Raw genomic sequence first — 20,595 nt, 5'->3', positions numbered from 1 at the left:
TTTTTGCATGCATATGAGGTTATTGAAAATACCATGGCTTGGGTCAGGCGCACCTTAGTCCTCAAGCTGACATCTTGGCTCTTCAACATTTTAAATGTATTGTATTAGGCAGCAGATTTGCCTAATGCAATACGTCATTTGATCTCTTAACTCCTGCTTCCGTGAGTGTTGATAGTTGATCCAAGAAGAATGAAGTCCTTGACAACTTCAATCTTTTCTCGGTTGATAAGACTGTTGTTTATTGGTCCATTGGTGAGGATTTTTGTTTTCTTTATATTGAGATGCAATCCATACCGAAGGCTGTGCTCTTTGATCTTCTTCAGTAAATGTTTTAAGTCCTCAGATGCAGTCGTACTAACTAATCTGTAGAGTCCTAGTATGGCGCTGTGGGCTAAAATGCTGGACTGCGAAGTCAGTTTGAACTGCGAGGTTGGAGGTTCAAGCTCACCAGCAGCTCCTTGGAAATCCTATATAGGGTCGCTATGGATTGGAATTGACTCGATGGCACTTAACAACAAAAATATAGATTTGATTAGAGTTTTCTCTAGTTTTTCAACTAATGTCTTTTTTGTTGTTTCAGGATTAAATGCAGTATTCCATTTTACATTTAGATGTTTTATCTCCTTAATCTCCTCACATTTGTGATCTTTGTGTTTTAATACCAAATGAAATAAATAGGAATTAGAAATATGTATCTTTTATGTTTTGTTGTTTAGTGCTATCAAGTTGGTTCCGACTTATAGGGACCCTGTATAGGGTTTCTAAGGCTGTAAATCTTTATGGGAGCATAAAGCCTCATCTTTCTCCTACAGAGCAGCTGATGGGCTCAAACCTCCAACCTTCTGGTTTGCAGTCCATTGATTATCCTACAGAGTACCAGGCTCCAAGTTTACATATGATCTCGTACATGATTATTGATGTCTTGGAGTGGCATTGTGGGATAAAGCACTGGACTATAAGGCTAGTGTGAACCACAAGGTCGGCGCTTCACACTCACTAGCCATACTTTGGAAACTCTATACAGGGTCGCTATGAATCAGAACCAACTCCACAGCAGTTAACAACAACAATATGATTATAATTCCATCTTAATTTACATAACAAATTTTAGGTCAGACTGTTTATAGTTTTGTTTTGTTTTTTTTTCATTTTCTGTATGTCAATAAGCATTTTCCCTGAGTCATCAAATATTGAAATAAGTGCATAAAAAAGGAAATAAATGACAGTGGTCATCTCTGATAGCATTCTCCTATCTGTACTTCATACATTTTCCAAATGTTCACTGATGACTATGTACTGGTTTTATAACCAGAAGTAAGTAATTGTTACTTAAAAATAATTCCAGTCACTTCTAGTGCTGCACCTCTGCGCTGTGGCTGTCCAGAGGCCTTTATTGGGGCTCTTTGTCTAAGAATAAGCCTGTGTCTTTAATTAGGTCACCCTCCTGCTGACCTAGAATCTCTGCACAGGGCTTAGGTTGTTTCTCAGAACCCGGAGGAAACATAGTTCTGCTGAGCTGAGTCTCTTGCAGGCAGACCCTGCCTTTCTGACTGTATTTAGCTTAGTCTGAATTTGAGAAACTTGTGATCCATCACCCTGATAAAGCTGCCATCCTCATGTCTCTTAAACACAGCTTCTTTAAAAATGGACGGAGAAATACATATTACTGTAAAGAAAATTTAGACTTGCAAAATAAGCATTTTAAGCATGTTTGGATGCTAATAATTAATTTATTCACAACCCTGCTGTCCCATGCCACTATTGTTCCTTGTTCCTTGTGGTCTTCCTGTTAAGTTCGGTGTCACACACATTCAAGCCCTGGAGTGGCTGATGAGTGGACAGGGGTGGGGGTGGGTGGGAGTGAGGGGAGGATTCTCAGAATCTAGTTTGCATAAGCCTGAAAAGTCTCCTGGAAGAGAACTCATTCCATGGCAAAAAGTAGCCAGGCACAACCAGTTTGACCCTATAGCAAGGTTTTTGGAGCCAGAAGGGCTCCTGGTTTAGTGTCCCCACATTCTGTCAGTTTCACTAAAACCTTTATCCAGGTTTGACTCTTGTGAGGGTGTGGCATGGGGTGTATGTGTGTGTGTGTGTGGGGGGGGTGGGAATAATAGTTTTGTTGTTGTCATTGTGTGATGTAAAGTCAATTCTGACTTACAGAGACATTCTATGACAGGGTAGACTTCTGGTCTGGTTCTGTAGGATCAGCACAAGGCCGGCAGTTCAAACCCACCAGCTCCTCCTAGGAAACCCTATATAGGGTCGCTATGAGTCAGAACTGACTCGATGGCACTTAACAGCTTAACAACAACATATGACAGGGTAGAACTGCCCCATAGAGTTTCCCAGATTATTATTTTTTAAAGACATTTTATTATGAATTGAGTGAAAGTTTACAAAGCAGATCATGTTTTACATTCAGTAAATCATGTGCTTGGCTTCATCTCAGTGTTTGCAATCCCCTCAGAGTAATATCATGTATCCCACTTGCTCCCTGTGTTTTTTGTTTCAATTCTTCCTTCCACCCTTCTGAACTTTGTTCTTGGGTCAATGCTTGGCCTGTCATCTTGATGGGCTGTCATCTCTCCCTGATCTATTGGTTAGTAGCCGAGTGCTTAACCATTGTGCCAACAAGGCTCTTTGTTAATAACAATATAGAACTCCACAAAAACCAGACCAAACTCATGGCCACAGAGCTGATTTTGACTCATGGTAACCCTATATATTACAGAGCTCCATAGGAGTTTCTTGACTATAATCATAAGGGGGGAGATTATCTACTCTTTTTTCTGTGGCCTCTCTGGGTGGGTTTGAACCACCAACTTTTCTGTTAGTGGTCAAGCGCAACCGATCGGTGCCACTCAGGAATCTTTGGGTGACTCTGTCACCATTTATTTATCTCTTCTGGTATGGATGGACACTTGGGTTGTTTCCAGATCAAGATTATAAAGAATAAGGATTCCACAAACATTTTTATACATGCCTTTCAGTGAACATATGTTATCTCTTTTAACTTTAACTTCTTCCCTCCCTCTCTTTAGTTCCCCAAATCCCAGGTGATCTCATTCAGACCCCTGGTCCTGCTGCCCCACCACATATTGTTGCTTATTAGTCTGATTCTCATGCAATCTGGTTTCTTTCTTGTCAGGACTCCGGGGCTGTCTCCCTTCCCTGCCCTTGGCTCTTGCCCAGCTCTTGCCATCTTTCCAGTGAGGCTCCATTAGCCAAGGTCTCCTGTGACCTATGTTGGCTATGTTGGCTAACTCAGGAGACACTGGACTGTCTCCTGATTGGCCTTTCTGCACCACTTGTCCTTCAGGCTCGCAGCTACCTCTTTCCTCCTGAGCTTCTGGGCTATCCCTTTCCTACACCTCACCTGTTCCTCTGGCTGCTCCCTACCCAGCCTCCTTGGCTGGATCTCCTTCTATGCTCTGGCTCAACATTATTGTTCTCTGGGGCTCTGGCCTCAACTCTCTTCTTCTGATCCAAAGGGCTCTTCTGCTGTAAGGTCTTCAGTGCAACAGCCCCTCCTCAACCTCTAGCTCAAAATTCAAACGGGTTTTGCACATTCATTCGGTGGCAAACTTTGATTTGACCCAACATATGATTATTTACTGTCTTCATGAACCTATTTTATGTGAATGAATATTCAGGCATTGCCTGCAGGAATGTCAGTGTGTTTATTAGGGGTCATTGCCCCAGATTCCATCAAGGGTGTGATTATGCATGTATACAAGTAAATTAAGTCTGACCTACTGAAAGTCAGAAAAAAAATTTTTTTTTGTGTATTTTGAAATATACCTGGCTCTAGGGTTTTAGGTCAAGGACTGTGGACATGGGACTCCAAAGTTAACTGTTTTGTGCCTCAGTCCTGAGGTCATGGATTGTTCTAATCATGTCTTTTGGGCCCACTTAGATGTATATGCCATATCTATCTAGATATGATATACATGTTCTTTCTCTCTGTATATGTTTATATGTTTATATCTCAATCTTTATGTCTCTGTCTGCATGTCAGTTGCCAGCAAGTCCATTCTGACTCCTGTGGACTCCAAGGCTGTCAGAGTAGAACCACAGGGTTTTTAGTGGCTCAGTTTTGGAAATACAGTCATGACCTGCATGATGCCCCCTTGTCTGTTGTCTGTGTCCTAGTCTGTGGTCCCGATCTCTAGAAAGACTACTCTCTTCAAATTCTGAGGTACCCACAATAGTTTGTCATAACAAGTGAATGCTACTTTGTAATACACATCAAAACAGTATTGTTGTTGCTGTTGTAAAGTGCTGTCAAGTTGGTTCTGACCCATGTTGTCGTTGTTGTTAGGTGCCATCGAGTCGGTACTGACTCATAGTGACCTTATGCACAGCAGAATGAAATACTGCCTGATCCTGGGCCGACCTCACTACTGTTGCCACGCTTGAGTCCATTGATGCTGCCAATTCGCCAATCCATCTCGTTGGGAGTCTTCCTCTTTTTCTCTGACCCTCCACCTTACCAAAAATGATATCCTTCTCCAGCAACTGGTCCCTCCTGACAATATGTCTGAAGTATGAGAGATGAAGGCTGTCTATCCTGGCTTCCAAGGAGCACTCTGACTTCACTTCTTCCAACTCAGATCTGTTTGTTCTTTTGGCAGCCCAATATTCTCCTCCAACACCATAACTCAAAAACATTAATTCTTCTATGGTCTTCCCTATTTACTGTCCAGCTTTCGCATGCATATGAGGTTATTGAACATAGCAACCCTGAATAGGGTTTCCACAGAGCGACTGGTGAGTTTGAACTTCCGACCTTATGGTTCAAGCCTACATACCTTGTGGTCCAGTGCTTTAACCCACAGCACCACATCAGGGTGTTTTAATGTAGCTGGAAGTGCTTCTTTAATGTTTTATACATAGAAAGGCACATTATATACTATATATGATGACAAATATCTGACTTACATTAGCTATGAACCATCCTTACTGTTCTGATTAATGTATAAATTGAATTTAAAGACAAACTTTGGAACAGAACTCATTAGTAATCTGCGATTGCCTTTATATATAATGCAATGTATATTTCACAAGAATTGGGATGTTTTCTTATATTACCAGAGTACAATTATCAATTCCAGAGATTAGCATTGATATAGTACTTTTATCTAACCTAGGAACCGTATTCCAATTTTATTTGTTGACCTACTAATGTCCACTGTAACCCCCTCCATTTCTGACTTCAGTATAGGTGGGATATTAATATCCACTCTACTAATGTCCACTCTAACCCCCTCCAGTACTGAGTTCAGTATAAGGGCGGTATATTGCAATCAGTTGTCATATCTTTTTGCTTTCTTTAATCTGAGGCATTCCCTCAGCTTTTCTTTGTCTTTTATGATGCTACAGAGTTACAGGGTTTTTATAAAGGACCATGGGCAGAGGTACTTTTGCTTAGTGCTTAAGTGTATAGGCATTAGTTCGAGGCTGCCTGGGTTCAATCCTGGCTCCGTCTTTTATTAGCTGTAAGAGTGAGTGAGTTGCTTAACCCTTTTGTGTCTCAGTTTCCTCATCTATGAAACCACAATAACAGTAGGCCTAATTCATGGGCTGTTACATAGCTTGACTATATATATGTTGTTGTTAGGTGCCATTGAGTTGGTTCTGACCCATAGCAACCCTATGCACAAGAGAACGAAACACTGCCTTGTCCTGTGCCATCCTCACAATTACTGCTTGAGCCCATTGCTAATGCCATTTTACCAATCCATCATATTGGGGGTCTTCCTCTTTTTCACTATCCCTCCACTTTACCAAGTTTGATGTCTTTCTCCAGGGACTGGTCCCTCCTGATAATATGTTGTAAGTATGAGAGACCAAGTCTTGCCATCTTGGCTTTTAAAGGGTATTCTGACTGTACTTCTTCCAACATGGATTTGTTTGTTCTTCTGGCAGTGCATGGCACTTTAATATTCTTCTTCAGCACCTTAACTCAATGCATCAAATCTTCTATGGTCTTCCTTATTCTTTGTCCAACTTTCACATGCATATGAGGCTATTGAAAATACTATGGTTTGAGTTAGGTGCACTTAACTGACAACTTTGCTCTTGAACATTTGAAAGAGGTTTTAGTCTTGTGCAATAGATTTGCCTAATGTAATAGATGTAACAGACAATTATATATATGCATATTCATACATTGCCTGTAGAAATGTTAATATGTATTTAGTGGTGGTTATGTGCCATGGAGTTGGTTCCAACACATAGAGACCGTGTACAGGGTTTCTGAGGTTAATGGAGCAGAAAGCCTCATCTTTCTGCCATGGAACAGCTGGTAGTTTTGAACTGCTGACCTTAAGGTTTGTAGCCTGATTTATAAACAGTATGCTACCAGAGCTCCTTATACACACACACACACACACACACACACAGAGTATACAGTAAAAGCAATGTAAGTGTTTGCTTCTTCTTCTTATGGCGACTCCCCTTTGCCTAAAGGAGTTCTGAAATGCAGCAAGCCTCACAGGTGAGCCCCAGCAGTGGCACAGGGGCAGGGTCTATTCTTCCACAACTGGCCCTGCAGTTTGCTATATAGCTCTGCTCTCATTGGCTCCCAAGTGCTCTGCTTAAAAAAAATAAAGCTTTACTTTGTTGCTGACTATGTACATAGCAAAGCAGACACCAATTCAACAGTTCTGACATGTACAATTCAGTGACATGGGTTCCATTCTAGACTTTTCCTTTTCCTAATTGTTCCGTCCTCATTAACATAAACTCATTGCCCCTAAGTTTCCTTTGAATCCCTGAGGAGCTGTTGTCCATTTGATCCCATATAGTTCTCAACAGAGCATAATGCTCAAGGCAGACAGTCTTCACTAGTTCCGTTGAACTGCTGTTTGGTTTTAAGAAAACTTCAGGAGATATTTTTGTTTAAGTTAGAAAGATTAGCTCAAGGAACTGGTTTCAGGGGCTTATCCATCATCCATGAAAGTCTGGAGTCCGTGAGACTTTGAAATTTTGTTCTGCATTTTCCGCCCTCCCAAATCTGCATTTTAAAATTTAGACTCCTCTATACAATTTTTTATTAAATGTTCAGTGACGGTAACCAGGTTCCATCCAGGTCTTCTGGTCTCATGACAAAGGAGACAGTTGTTCTTGGAGGCAATTGATCACATATTCAATCTCCTCCTCCTGTTACCTGGTGGTCCTTCTTCCTCTGTTGTTCCAGGCAAATAGAAACCAATTTTGTACCTTGCAAACCATTTAAGACCCAGAAACTGTGCAAAGAAGTAGGAGGTAGAATTGAAGCACTACTAACTTTATTAGACCAATTAACTCAGATGTCCCATGAAACTATGGAACCCAAGCTTCCAAATCCAGGAACCAAATTCCAGAAGGTGTCTGGTTGCACATAAGCAAGGAGTACTGTTTTTTTGTTACTGGCTTTTATACTTTGATCTGATTCTGACCTCCTAGTCAGCTGTTCTTTCTTATAGCTCTTAGCCTGCTTCTAGCAATTTCCTCTTTAAATGTCTTTGGGTTGGGAAGTTGTTAGGATTATGTATAAAGCAAAAGTCCTGAGTTCTTTATTTATCAAAGACATCTCTTCTATTTTGAAAGCACATGCATGTCCTGCCTTTTTAACAACAGTATTTGCTTCATTCTGGGTTTCTGCTACAGTCCAGTTGGTTGAAGTACTTAGATATGTAAGCCCTACACATGGAGGAGGCATGGTGAAGATGAAATGACAGCTTTCTTTCTTGAAGAAGGCTAGGGATACCAGCAAGTGTCCTGGCTGACTCCTCCCTCAAAGAGGTGGGCTTAGGGGGCTTAGTGCTGGGTCAGTGCTGTCTGGGTCAGTGCTGTCTGAAGTTATTGAGGAGTGGTGAGGCTGGTCCCCACTGATAGCATGTGGGTGGCAGGAGGAGAGACCATTGCTTCTTGTCTCCCTCCTGTGATGATGGCCATTGTGGACGGGGATGAGACATGGAAGTCTGATGGCCTGGAGCAGGACTGGCATCAGTGGTGAGATGGGCTCTTGGGGTGTGGAGGGGGTAGCTCAGCCTGTAAACACCCCCAATTCATGATACGCACCACACAACATGGCACTAAGAGTGATCCTTTGGGTGCAGTGACTCCTCAAAAGAGCCCAATGCTCCCGAGGGGACCCCTTCTAGAGGCAGGCCCAGAATCATCAGACATAAACACTGATAAGGTGCACACGCAGACGCCTTTCCTTCCCACTCACATGTTGATATGGTGACATGCGCTAGCCCATCATAACAAGCATGTCATTTCTGCACTTGGTGGCAGCGACCCAACTTAGGAAGGTGACAACCTTAACTTGCAGGGATGCCCACGACACTCCCCATCACATGAGCCAGTGAACTTGTGATACACGTTCACATGAGTGCTCACACATGCAGACATACATGTTCATGGGCATGCATGTTTATGCACACTCATAAATGCGCACCCACACAGGACAGTCCCATAGAGGCTCACACAACAAACATACCTGCTCTCACATAGTACACACTCTCACACACACACACACACACTCATATATAAGCACTGCATGACCTGCCTGTGGACTCAGAAAAGAAGGGCAGAGGGGGCCTTGGTTTGCTCTGCTGACTTTCCACTAATCCCTGGGTCTTCGTTTTTTTGGGGGCGGATTATCCCACATCTCTCTCCCTATCCCCAGGATTTTTGTGAACCACAGTCTGGCGCTGGGGAAGATTAGCTGCTTTGGCTTCGACATGGATTACACTCTGGCCGGTAGAGAGGACTGGAATGCCGGGCTTTGGGAGTTGGGGGGGACAAGGATGGGCAGCCAGACTCCAGCTGGGCCTCCCTGCAGCCTACAAGTCCCCGGCCTATGAGGCGCTAGCCTTTGACCTGCTGCTGGAACGCCTGGTGTGCATCGGGTACCCGCATGAGATCCTTCGCTACACCTATGACCCCGCCTTCCCTAGCAGGTGCAGGGCTCGGGCTTGGGGTGGGGACGCTGCCGCTGGCCCTGAGCACCCCACCTACAGCCCCGTGCTCTGTCCCCAGGGGGCTGGTGTTTGACGCGCTCTATGGGAACCTACTGAAGGTCGACGCTCACGGGAACGTACTGCTGGGCACCCACGGCTTCGCCCTCCTCTCTGAGTAAGGGACAGCTAGTGTGGTGAGGGCAGGGGAGAGGACGGATAGAGGGAGGGAGGAGTGGATGCCGGCTGGACAAAAGGGTGGAGGAGCCAGGAACCGCCAAGATCTGGGCGGTGTCCCAGCCCACCTCTCCCCAGGGCCGAGATCAGGAGCTGCTACCCCAGCGAGTTCATTCAGAGGGACGATCTGCAGCGGTTCCACATCCTCAATACCCTCTTCAACCTGCCTGGTGAGGGTCAGATAGGGGAAGGGCAGGGTGGTCCTCAGGAGCCTCTGGTCTGGAGGCTGCTGCCTGGTCCCCAGGACCCACAGCTGACTGATGCCATTTCTGCCTCAGAAACCTACCTCTATGCCTGCCTGGTGGACTTCTTCTCCAACAACTCCCGCTACACCAAGTTCGTCCCCACACCCTGCCAGCCTTGGGTGACCAATAGGACACTGCATCTGTCCAAGGGCCAAACCCACAAGTGGGGCCCCCACCCAGGGACATGAGTTCCTGCTGTGGGATTTCAGGGGATCCTGGAACACAAAGGAAAGGCCTTCACGCAGGGTGCCCCCTAGACAGTGTTACCCTCTAGGGATGATCCTTAGTGCAGGGTGACCCCCTTCCCAGGATGTCTGCTGCATTAGTCCCAGTGTATCTGAAGGGGCCACTCTGGTATAAGCCCCAGCACTGGTGGTCACCCTGGTCCCCTTGTTGGTCTTTCTGTGCCCTCTTGGTCGGCCCCAGCTGTGACACTGGCTATTGGCATGGGAACCTCTTCATGTCCTTCCGAAGCCTCTTCCAGGATGTGACTGATGCCATGAATAATGTTCATGAGTCGGTGAGTGACCCAGGGCCCCGGGACCTGTGACCTGCCTGCCTGTGGTGCTTCTGGACTAGCCGTGCCTCTAGCTCTCCTTCCACCGAGAACTGCGGTGGTCTGGGCTCCCTGGCACTGTTCCCACATGGACACACACCTCTGCTCCCTCCTGCAGGGCTGTCTCAAGGAGAAGACCTTAGAGGACTTGGATAAATACGTGGAGAAGGATGTGAGTGACCCAGGTCCATGATCAGGTCTTGCCCCCTGTTCCCCGGGGCAGTGGAGAGCCCCACTGTGGTCTCATCTCCCAGAGCTCTTCCCATTGGCATTGCTCAGGGCCTTCCTGGTGGCCTGGGGTCCACCTGCTCTGAAAGGCTGAAACATGGGTAGGCTCCCAGGAAGCTGAGACTAGAGGAGGGATCTTCAGGGTATCTCTGGGTGGTCCACCCTTGCAAGTCACTCTGTTTTCTGTCCCAGGTAAGAATCCCCATTCTTCTGGGCAAGATGAAGGAGGTTGGGAAAGTATTTCTGGCCACCAACAGCAGCTACAACTACACTGACGTGAGTTTGTTTATGGCAGGTGGGAACACTTAGCCTCCCAGTCCAGAGATGGGCCTCTCACCTGGCCTCAGGGGGAAAGGAGGCATTGGAGGAAATAGTGAGGGGGTGGAAGGAGCCCACCTGGGTCCGTTTCTTGGCCTTTTAAGGTGTCAGTAAATTTAACAACTTTTCTGCCATGGTGTTCCTGTGGTTCCAGAGCAGGGGGAATGTGGGATGCGGGGCAGAGGCAGGCATTGGCTCAGCCCCAGCCCCAGTCCAGTGTGCTGACCCCTGCCCTGTCCCCTGCCAGGCCATCATGTCCTACCTGTTTGGCGTTGGTGAGGTGAGTGCTGTGTGCCTGGTGGGGTGGGGTCAGCGTGGCAGGCGCCTTGGCTGTGCAGTGGTGCAGGGAAGGCCAGACTACACCATGATGCCGGGGTCCACAGCGGGTTAGGTGGTGGGAGCAGGGGGTACCTCTCTGTTCTGACTTCTCCCTTGCCTAGCCCGTCCCTCAAGGAAGAATAAGTGTGAGAGGTTGTTTCCCGTGTGTGGACCTCACTGGAGGCGCGCCCCCCAACCCCGACCCCATGCAGTGGCCCCTATGGGAGGCCCAGCATGGCCACTCCTAGAGCCCAGTGCATGGGAGGCCCTGGGGGGAGAGATGACCGGCTTATGGCCTCAGATAAAGCTATAAATTAGCAGATACATGGGGAGGGTTTGGGAGAGGGAGGAGGGGGTGAGGGGAGGACAGCACAGCCCAGGTTGGAGGAGTGGACATGCATGGAGGACCGTGTGGGACCAGTTTCTGGGCCCCTCTGACTGGGCAGCCATGAATGACTCTGGAAGCTGACACCAGCATACACGTTATCCAACACCTTCCCAGTGCTTTCATGTCCCAGCTTGTGGGCGATGCTGGGGAGTGAGACGTCAGGGTTCCTGGGTCTGGGATGTCTCATCCAGTTGGGCAGCAGGGCAGGGCATGCGGATGACACCAGGACTGGCCAGCTTTCACTGGCTGCATGGATCCTGGGCCGGTGTCTCGGCCAGGGGAGGCAGGGCAGGGAGGTGGCTGTGGCAGGGTGGCCTGGATGAGGCCATGTCAGCGTCACATTTTCCAGGCTGACTGTGTATGTGCCCCATGTGTCTGTCAACAACCTCCCTCATTCCTGCTTGACAGGCGGAGGCCCCAGCTAGGCTCTGGAGGGCCTTCTTTGACTTGATTGTGGTGGATACACAGAAGCCTCGATTCTTTGCCGAAGGAACGGTGCTGAGGCAGGTCAATACGGTAATGGCAGGTGCTGAGTCCTGGTCCACCTTGAACCTGGGCTCCTCTGGGAGGCTGTAACTGCTTCTTCGACTGGACCTGCTCTTGGTCTGTCTGTCCCTGGAGAGGACAGGGGAGGAAGGGGAGGGCCCTCTGCTACCTCCTCCTGTGGCTACCCCTGTGGTTACCCTTGCTGCTCCCAGCCTCGTCCTCCCTCACCAGGGATAGCTGAGCTTCTTTCTGACTTCAGAGTACTCTCTGCTCCCTCAGGACTCAGGGAAGCTCCGAGTGGGCACTTACACTGGGCCCCACCAGCACTGTGCCGTCTACTCTGGAGGTACCTGCTCCTACCCCATGCCCTGTCCCTCCATGGCTCCCTCTCCACTTGGAACCTACTCCCTAACCTGCCCAGCCAGGACAGGGATGGGCTGTGAGCAGGTTTCTCTCCTCCCACGGTGAGGTAGGTTCCTCAGACGTGGTGTGTGAGCTGCTTGGGGTGCAGGGGAAGGACATCCTGTACATTGGGGACCACATCTTTGGGGACATCCTCAAATCCAAGAAGCGTCAGGGCTGGTGGACTTGCCTGGTGGTACCTGAGCTGTCCCGGGAGCTGGGCATCTGGGCGCAGGAGAAGGGTGAGCTGCAAGGGTCAGAAAGGGCAGAGGGGCACTACCCCATATCACTTGCCCCCCTTTGCTGTTGAGAGCTATTAATGACCATAATAATTCCATTCACTCTGGTTTATGAAACAGTTACCCCACGAGGGAGAATCTATTTTATATATAAGGAAACAGAGAGTCAGAGAGGTTCAGAAACTTGCCCAAAGTCATACAGCCAGTAGGGACATAGCTGGGACTCCAATCCCAGTCTCCTAGTCCTGTGGCTTTTCCATGCACTGGGCAGATTCAGAAGAGCCTCTTTCAGCCATCCCTGGGTACAGACCCAGCAGTGACGTGAATTGCTTTGAATCCAGAAATTCAGGGTTTTGTTCTAACGGTTGCATTTGAGTCATTTTCCTCTGACCTTGGAAACACTACCTGACTCCCTCAATGGCTTCCTCCCCTGCCCCAAGGGCCCAGACTGTCCTGGTTTCCCATGGGCTCAGCTAGGTAGGCAGGCCGGTGAGTGACCCAGCTGACCCTCACGCCTGCGTAACCGGTGTGTTTTTCAGACCGGCTGGAGGGCTTGCAGGGACTGGATATGCACCTGGCTGACCTGTACCAGTGAGAGCCCTGACCTGTGGGCCCCGCCCCGGGAGGAAGCAGGATGAAGGGGTGGGCCCCCAGCCAGGCCTGGCATTAAGCTCCTCCATAAATCATGAAGATCTGTTTCAGGGTGGACTTCCCAGTAAACTGGACGCATGGCCTCGTTGTGCCCTGGGAACTGTTCACACTCCTTGACCTGTAGGCCCCTCCCCCTAACCCACCACACGTGGACTTGGTAACACGTGCACATACCCAGCCTATGCCAGGATCAGACCAACTCATTCCTCCACTGGGAGCCATGAAGGTGTCCCCGCCTCCCACCGCTTAGAGCTTGGAGCTCTGGCTTTTCTCTTCTGGGTCATATGGCTTTTTTTTTGTACCAGGCACATGGATGGGACCAATTGTGGGCTGCAAGTCATCAGCTCCACTAAGAGGGAGATTCGGGTAAGAACCAGTTGTCCAGTTGTTGAATGAAGAGGGGACCAGATCAGCAGCTGGGCTTGCCCAGACCTGCCTGGTCTTGTTGTTGTTGTTTGGTGCCATCGAGTCAGTTCTAACTCATAGATAGCTACCCTGTATCGGGTTTTCAAGGAGTAGCTAGCTGGTGGGTTTGAACTGCCAACTTTGCAGTTAGCAGTCCAGTGCTTATCCTACAGCACCACACCAGACCTGGTCCTGTTGTTGTTAAGTGCCATCGAGTTGGTTCCAACTCATAACATTACTTTGAGGAGTGGCTGGTGGATTTGTACCACTGACCTTTTGGTTAACAGTCCAATGCTTATCCTACAGCGCCACCCCTGTTCGTTGTTGTTGTTGTTAAGTGCCGTCAAGTTGGTTCCGACCCATAGTAACCCCTGTATAGGGTTTTCGAGGAGTCACTGGTGAGCTTGAACCGCCGACTTTGCAGTTTAAAACGACTTTGCAGTCCAGTGCGTTAAGCCACAGAATTGTACTTGCCTGGTGGTAGGTCCTCCTTTAACAGATTGTCCCCGACCTGGCCTAGCTCCACCTATTCTTGTCAGCCACCGCCCTCTGCTGGCCGGAGTGCCACATGACGGCAGTGTACAGCCTGTGGGGTGATTTATGGAACCTGGCTCCTGTCCTGCAATCTCCAACATCCAGCCTTCTTGAGAAGTGATTGCCTACTTGGCTTGTTGTTGTTATTTGTTGTTGTTATGTGCCGTGGAGTCGGTTCCGACTCATAGCGACCCTGTACAGGGCTTCCGAGGCTGTAAATCTTTACGGGAGTAGGAAGCCTCGTCTTTCTCCCGCGGAGCAGCTGGTAGTTTCATAGTCCTCATGTAACTAGTGAGCTAGTTGTGATCAGATCTTGGGGGTTGGAAGGGTGAGCCTGGGATTCTAAAGAAGATGGGATTTTGAGCAAGTAAATTGATACTCAAGCCAAACTCAACTGTATAGGACAGAGTAGAACTGCTCCCATAGGCTGAAATCTTTACAGAATCACCTGGACACATTTTTCTCCCATGGAGATGATGATGAGTTGTGGAGTGTTTTAACCACCTTCTGATTGAGCTGATCAGTCCTGGGTAAAGAGAAGAAAAGATCCCTTTGGGTCTTGCTGACCAGCCACTGAAGCTGGGAGATTCCCACAGTCTGGATCATGGGGCTTCAAGTCTCTTGGCGATCCCAGGTCCAGCTGAGAGTCATCACAAAGACTTTCTCAGAGCCCTTTGCAGGTTACAGAGCCCTTGCACAGCTCTTAGATCTTCCCGCTCTGGTAGCATAGTGGTTACGAATCAGGCTGCGAACCGCAAGGTCAGCAGTTCGAAACTACCAGCTGCTCCGTGGGAGAAAGATGAGGCATTCTGCTCCCGTAAAGATTAACAGCCTCGGAAACCCTGTGCAGGGTCACTATGAGTTTGAACCGACTCTAAGGCACATAACAACAACAACAACAGCTCTGTGAGATGGGCTGGGCATGGTTTTCACCGTTGCTTAGCTGATGAGGAAACCAAAACTCAGAGAGGGGTACAGCAGGCCTTGGTCACCTGGGAGTAAATGGCCAGAGTCTTAAAGCTAGGCCTGGTGTTTATGGTGGGTAGGGAAGGACATAGGCCTTGCCTAGTTGTTTAGGAAGAATCCGGAGGTAAGAGATGCTGAAGTTTTAGAACCAGTGTTCAATCTCCAGGGCCAGACAGGTAACTGGTATTGAAGCTGGAGGTGGGGCCTATGATAAATGGAACCATCCCACACCCCAAAGCACGTGTGTGCAACCACTGTGTTTAAAGACAGTGGATCCTTCCCTCCAGCTCGTCTCAGTATCTCCAGGTGGCAGAAGTCCAGGGAGGGTCATTCGGGAATGCAGTAGGTCAGGGCAGACCTGGGTGTGATCTCGCAGGCTGTGCTTGCCCTCAGGGTGGGTGGTGAGTACTATGGGGGTGTGGGATCTCCATTCAGTGTGCTTCCCATCTTCCCAGAGGGTCACCCGCGAGCTGGACATGTGTTACAGCACCACGGGCAGCCTGTTCCGCTGCGGCCTCCGCCAGACGCTCTTCGCTAGTCAGCTGATGCGTTACGCCGACCTCTACACTGCCAGCTGCCTCAACTTCTTGTACTACCCGCTTAGTTCACTGTTTCGGGCGACCCCAGAGCTGGTGGGTCCCTGCAGAACCGCTGGCCATTCCTACCCTCCACCTCAGAAAGATTTGCTTGTTTCCAGCCCTGCTAGGAGCTTGCTCCTACCTCCAAAGCCTTGTCGACAACTGCCTCACGTTAAAGAACTGCATGGCACAGATAAGGAAGTGTGGATAAGATATCTGTGCTGGGGGGGGGAAGCTCATCACGTCCAACCTTAACTCCTGTTTTAAAGTGAGCCACTTGATCTCAGTATTGTGTCCTTGGTGGAAATCATATTGAAAGCATCGGTGGTCCACCTGGAAGGTCCGGGTTCACCTTCCATGTGGGAGAGCTGGTTCAATTCCTGGCACCATGCACAGCTACTATTATCTGTCTGTCAGCAGAGGCTTCAGTGTTGCTGTGATGGTGAACAGATTTCAGTAGAGCTTCCAAACTAAAATGGACTAGGAAGAAAAAGCTGGTCATCTGCTTCTGAAAACTCTATGGCTCACAATGGATTGATTGGCAACTGATCACGGGGATCAGAACTGGGTATTTTGCATGGGGTCCTCATGAAATCAAGGGCCAAGTTGATGGCAGCCAACAATAACAACAACAACAACAATTATTCCAGTTGCAAGACGGAAGGATGAACATAAAGTCACTTCAGAAAAGGCACAGGAAGCAGCAGGTGATAGAGTAGATGTGATGGCTGGTCTTCCTCTAACTGTGACCCAGGAAGGTTCTGTAGTTAAGAGCAAGAACAAGGCAGTGGAGGTAGCTAGGACGGCACAGGAAGGGGCAGGGGAAGTCATGGCACCAAACAGCGCAGGCTTCCCCTGGAACATGCGCACACTGGTTCACCAAGCAGCGCAGGCCTCCCGTCCACTGGTTCATTCCATTTTATAAGATGCAGAGTCTAAGCACCTGGACTTAAAAGGAAGTCTTTGGGACTTCTTGCCCGTTGTTTTCCTTACCACCCCCAGCTGCTTTCTAAATGTTCGGGGAAAAAAAAAGATTTATTGAGTATCTGCTATGCTTTCTGCACCTGGCTGGTCTAAGTGCTTTTTATATATTTTATGTTAATACTTAAAACAACCTGGCAAAGAACCAGAGCAAACTGAACCAAACACACACAAAGCTCTCCAAACCAGTTGCTGTTAAGTTGATGCTAACTAATGGTGTCCCCGTGTATGTCAGAATAGAACTGGGCTCCAGAGAGTTTTCAGTGGCTGATTTTTCAGAAGTAGATAATCAGGCCCTATTTTTTCTGGGGGGACTTGAACCTCAAACTTTTTGCTTAGCAGTCAAAGAAGCAGACGTTACTATCCTCATTTTCCCATTGACCAAATGGAAGTGCAGCATACCTAACTCTTCAGAAGACAAATCATTTTTTTGCTTTGGATTTTTGTGTTGAAACCATGTGTTTTTAGTCATGGAAGGCATTCTGAATGAAATGAAAAAAAAATTTTTTTTTTTTTAGATAACGAATTTTGATACAGTTAGTATGACACGTGTGTTCTGAAGGGGTCTCTGGTGCTGGGGTTGCTGGAAGGAGGCTGATCTCTTTAGGTTCATGCAGTTACACAGGCGCCCACCAGATGGCAGCACAGCCTAAAAGGGCTTGTTGTTAAGCGCCGTGGAGTCTTCTCCTACCCGTAGCGTCCCTGTACAGGGTTTCTGAGGGGCAGCTGGTGAGCTTGAGCCACCGGCCTTCTGGTTCAAACGGACTTTGCAGGCCAGCACATTAACCCACTGATTCCCAGAGTTATAAAATATAGGTGGGCACAGTATGTCCCATGAGTCACAAAAGGATTAAGTAACTTGCTGTCACACTGCTGGTAGACTGAAGAGCTGGGATTGGAACCCAGGACTGCCGAGCTTCAGGAGATATGCTCTGTTCCTGGCACTGCACCACCAGATGCTCAGGGGGACAGAGTGCTCAGTGCACAACCTCACCCCAGCTTTTAGATAGGCCAGGCTGGGCGTCGGAGACATAACCATCCATTTTGCCAGACATAACTGCTAAAGTAGATAGAGACCTGCCAGGTGAAGAAAAGCACTCCCAAGCAACAGGTGAAGCCTTTAAAGAAATCTGACCTTTGTCCAACTGGGGATGCGAAGTCCATTTGCCTGAGTCTTTCTTCCTCTATATGTCTTGGGTGAGCTCCCTCTTTTACAGAATCATTGGACAAGAACCTGGAAGCTTGGTGTTGAGGGGGGTCTCTGCATAACTCAAGAATTTCTGAAGCTGTTACCATTGACACCATCTCTATCTTTGTTCTTGCAGATGCCACATGAATTACTTGTGGAGCAAGACCCGGCCAATCTGGATGCCTCCGCCAGTCTCTTCCGCAGCCCGCCGGTGAGTGGCCCTGAGGTGGTGTTGCTCTTCCTGCCGCTGGGTGGAGCCCTTGCTGCGACCCCAGAGCTCAGCAGCTTGAGGCTACCTTTGGCCTAAGACAGTGGCCCCTAATGAGCTGGTATCTTAAGGGACATTTTGGAAAATTGTGGACTTTTTTCAGTGTGTGTATGTGTGTCTTCAGGTGTGACCATCTGGGTATTTACGTTTGTTGTTGTTATGTGCTGTGGATTTGCTTCCGACTCATCGGGACCTCGTACAGGGTTTCTGAGGCTGTAAATCTTTACGGGAGCAGAAAGCCTTATCTTTCTTCAGCAGAACAACTGGTTTGCAGCCCAATTCGTAAACACTATGCTACCAGAGCTCCTTAGTATTTATGTAGAGGTATTATATTATAAATTAACTTTTATTTCTCCTCTGTTCTATATTTGGAGGCCCTGGATGACACAATGGTTAAGCACTTAACTATTAATCAAAACGTTGGCAGTTCAAACCCACCCAGAGATGCCTCAGAGGACAGAATTGGTGCTGTGCTTCTGAAAGGGCATGGCCTTGAAAACCATGTAGACTAGTTTTATTCTGTAAACACACAGGGTCGCTGTGATTCGGCAATGATTGGAAAGCAACTGGTTTGGGTTATTTCTATTTATGTTATTTTTGTTAGTTTGTTAAATGCCATCGAGTCAGTTCTAATTCACAGAGACCCTGTAAAGGGTTTCCAAGGAGGAGAGGGTGGGTTTGAACTGCTGATCTTGTGGTTTGCAGTTGAGCGCTGATCCTACAGTGCCACACCAGGAGTCCATTTATGTTATATTTAGGGTATTCTATTGACTTAGAAATTATTATGACAGCGATATCTCTGTACATTTCAATTCAGGATAGAAAGAGGAAAAGGAAAATATTTGCTTTGAAAATAGGGGTACTGAATCCTTTAGAGCAGAGAACCCCAGGATGTAAGATCTGAGACTCGCAGATTCTCACATCAAGGGTTGCTGGCTCAGTTAGTGTCCTACACATGGTTGAGTGATCCTCATCATGATCCGCCTTAATCCTGGGAGTAGCTACAAAACTCATACTCTCCCCAGCCAACACTGAGCCTTCCTTTCCAACAGCCTTTACAAACACCAGTGAGTAGGTGTCCCTGCTTCAGATCCCTCTGGCACTCGGTGCTGCATGGACCCCTCTGAGCTGAGATTTTAGCTTTCATGGGCGCAGCCTCAACCCTCAGCTTGGTCCTGCCTCCCTCAACCCTGTGTGAAAGTTACTACTACCCTGGGTTCCCTGGGTCTGGTTGTTGAACATGATCATCTTATAGGTTTCCTTTAGTTGGGTGGTATTAGCATGTATGGAGTCTTTCCACCAATGTTTACAGAGTGCTTGCAGCATGCCCAGCAGGAAGAAACTGAAACATAGCTGCTTTACACATGTTTAGGAGAAGTACATCAGTCAAGTATCTTCAGTGTGTTTAATCTGTGATTGACAACTATCCCAACCTACCAGAGCGGTGGATCCACTCTTGTATAGTTGCATTTCTCAGATGCGTGTGGTTTAACCGCTTCCCCTTATTCTCGCCAACCTCAGCCTAGGGCATCTATATATATCTTCTACTCTAGTTGGGCAGCACCGTGTGGGCTTGGGAAGAGAGTGTCCACAACCAGTGTTCTTCATTTATTGAAGGCTGAGGGCAAAGAGGATGAGGACCAGGATGGCTGTATCAAGGCAGACTGAACCTGGATGTGAGTCAGCACCATGGTCATCTTCTAAAGTTGAGATCTATTGCAAATCAGAGGAAAAGTGTGGAAGAGGAGAAAAAACCCTCAACTGCCCACAATCTCCTAAATGTAATGATTTGGAGCACAAGAAGATTTGTTTTAGGGAGAAGGGAGTATTACTGTTATCCTGGAAGGCATCCTCCATGGCCTTTGAGTTGTTTGGAATGATGTGTATCCAATGGAATTATTTTACCCAATTCCCATGAGCTGCATCCACTTTTGTATCCAGTTTCATTTCCAGACTTTTTGTTTTTATAGTTCATTTCTAGTACCTTTCAAAAATACTTCATTGTGTTTTTTTTCTATTACTTATAATAACAATAATACCTGATTAGCTACAGATGATCTCATTAACTCTTCTTTCACCCCAGGTCATTGTGAAAGACATTAAATGAAATAGCCCAAAAAGTCTTTGCTTTTTATGTAGAAATGCATTAAAACAAGTAAAAAGTCATACTCAGAATTAAAACACTTGATTATTTTGGTGGGTGGGAGCTTCTGTGTGATACTAAAGTCCTGACCCCCTCCTTGTTCTGATGTCACTGATTTTCATCTACTCCGACAGTTCACTTTTCGTCTGGTTGTTGTTGTTAACTGCCATTGAGTCGATTCCGACCCATAGAGACCCTGTATAGGAGTTCCAAGGAGCAGCTGGTGAGTTTGAACCATCAACCTTGCAGTTCAAGTGACTTTGCAGTCTGACGCATTAGCCCACAGCGCCACACCAGGACTCCTTTTGTCTGGTAGGAGTGTCTTTTGGAGGTTTAGAATGAATATTGGTCCCTGAGTGGCACAAACAATTTGTGCTTGACTAAAAGGAGTTCTGGGAGCTCTGGTAGCGTAGTGGTTACGAATCGGGCTGCGAACCTAAAGGTCAGCGGTTCTAAACTACCAGCTGCTCCGCAGGAGAAAGATGAGGCTTTCTACTCCCGTAAGGATTTAC

The 20,595-nt window shown here is 47.6% G+C and overlaps 1 protein-coding gene across 1 annotated transcript; it reads left to right on the top strand.

The window, feature by feature from the left end:
- The first annotated feature begins 1,830 nt into the window (after positions 1-1,830).
- NT5DC4 (5'-nucleotidase domain containing 4) lies at positions 1,831-17,979 on the top strand. Its single transcript, XM_006876455.1, has 16 exons — positions 1,831-1,844; positions 8,681-8,754; positions 8,837-8,954; positions 9,034-9,129; positions 9,267-9,358; positions 9,467-9,524; positions 9,860-9,953; positions 10,108-10,161; positions 10,410-10,493; positions 10,783-10,815; positions 11,650-11,757; positions 12,007-12,073; positions 12,201-12,371; positions 12,908-12,959; positions 13,325-13,385; positions 17,809-17,979. Exons 1-16 carry the CDS (start codon positions 1,831-1,833, stop codon positions 17,977-17,979), a joined length of 1,347 nt encoding a protein of 448 aa, XP_006876517.1.
- Positions 17,980-20,595: the final 2,616 nt, after the last annotated feature.

The sequence above is a fragment of the Chrysochloris asiatica genome, unplaced genomic scaffold (genome assembly GCF_000296735.1).
Source record: "Chrysochloris asiatica unplaced genomic scaffold, ChrAsi1.0 scaffold00380, whole genome shotgun sequence".
In the NCBI taxonomy this organism is placed as follows: Eukaryota; Metazoa; Chordata; class Mammalia; order Afrosoricida; family Chrysochloridae; genus Chrysochloris; species Chrysochloris asiatica.
The sequence above is the reverse complement of the archived record's forward strand: the minus strand, read 5'-3'. Positions and strand labels throughout refer to the sequence as shown.

What these genes read in the sequence shown, in the direction of transcription:
- NT5DC4 (XM_006876455.1), top strand. An exon ending in TACCCTCTTCAACCTGCCTG is followed by an intron (nt 9,359 to 9,466) that starts GTGAGGGTCAGA and finishes TTTCTGCCTCAG; the next exon opens with AAACCTACCTCTATGCCTGC. An exon ending in ACCTGTTTGGCGTTGGTGAG is followed by an intron (nt 10,816 to 11,649) that starts GTGAGTGCTGTG and finishes CCTGCTTGACAG; the next exon opens with GCGGAGGCCCCAGCTAGGCT.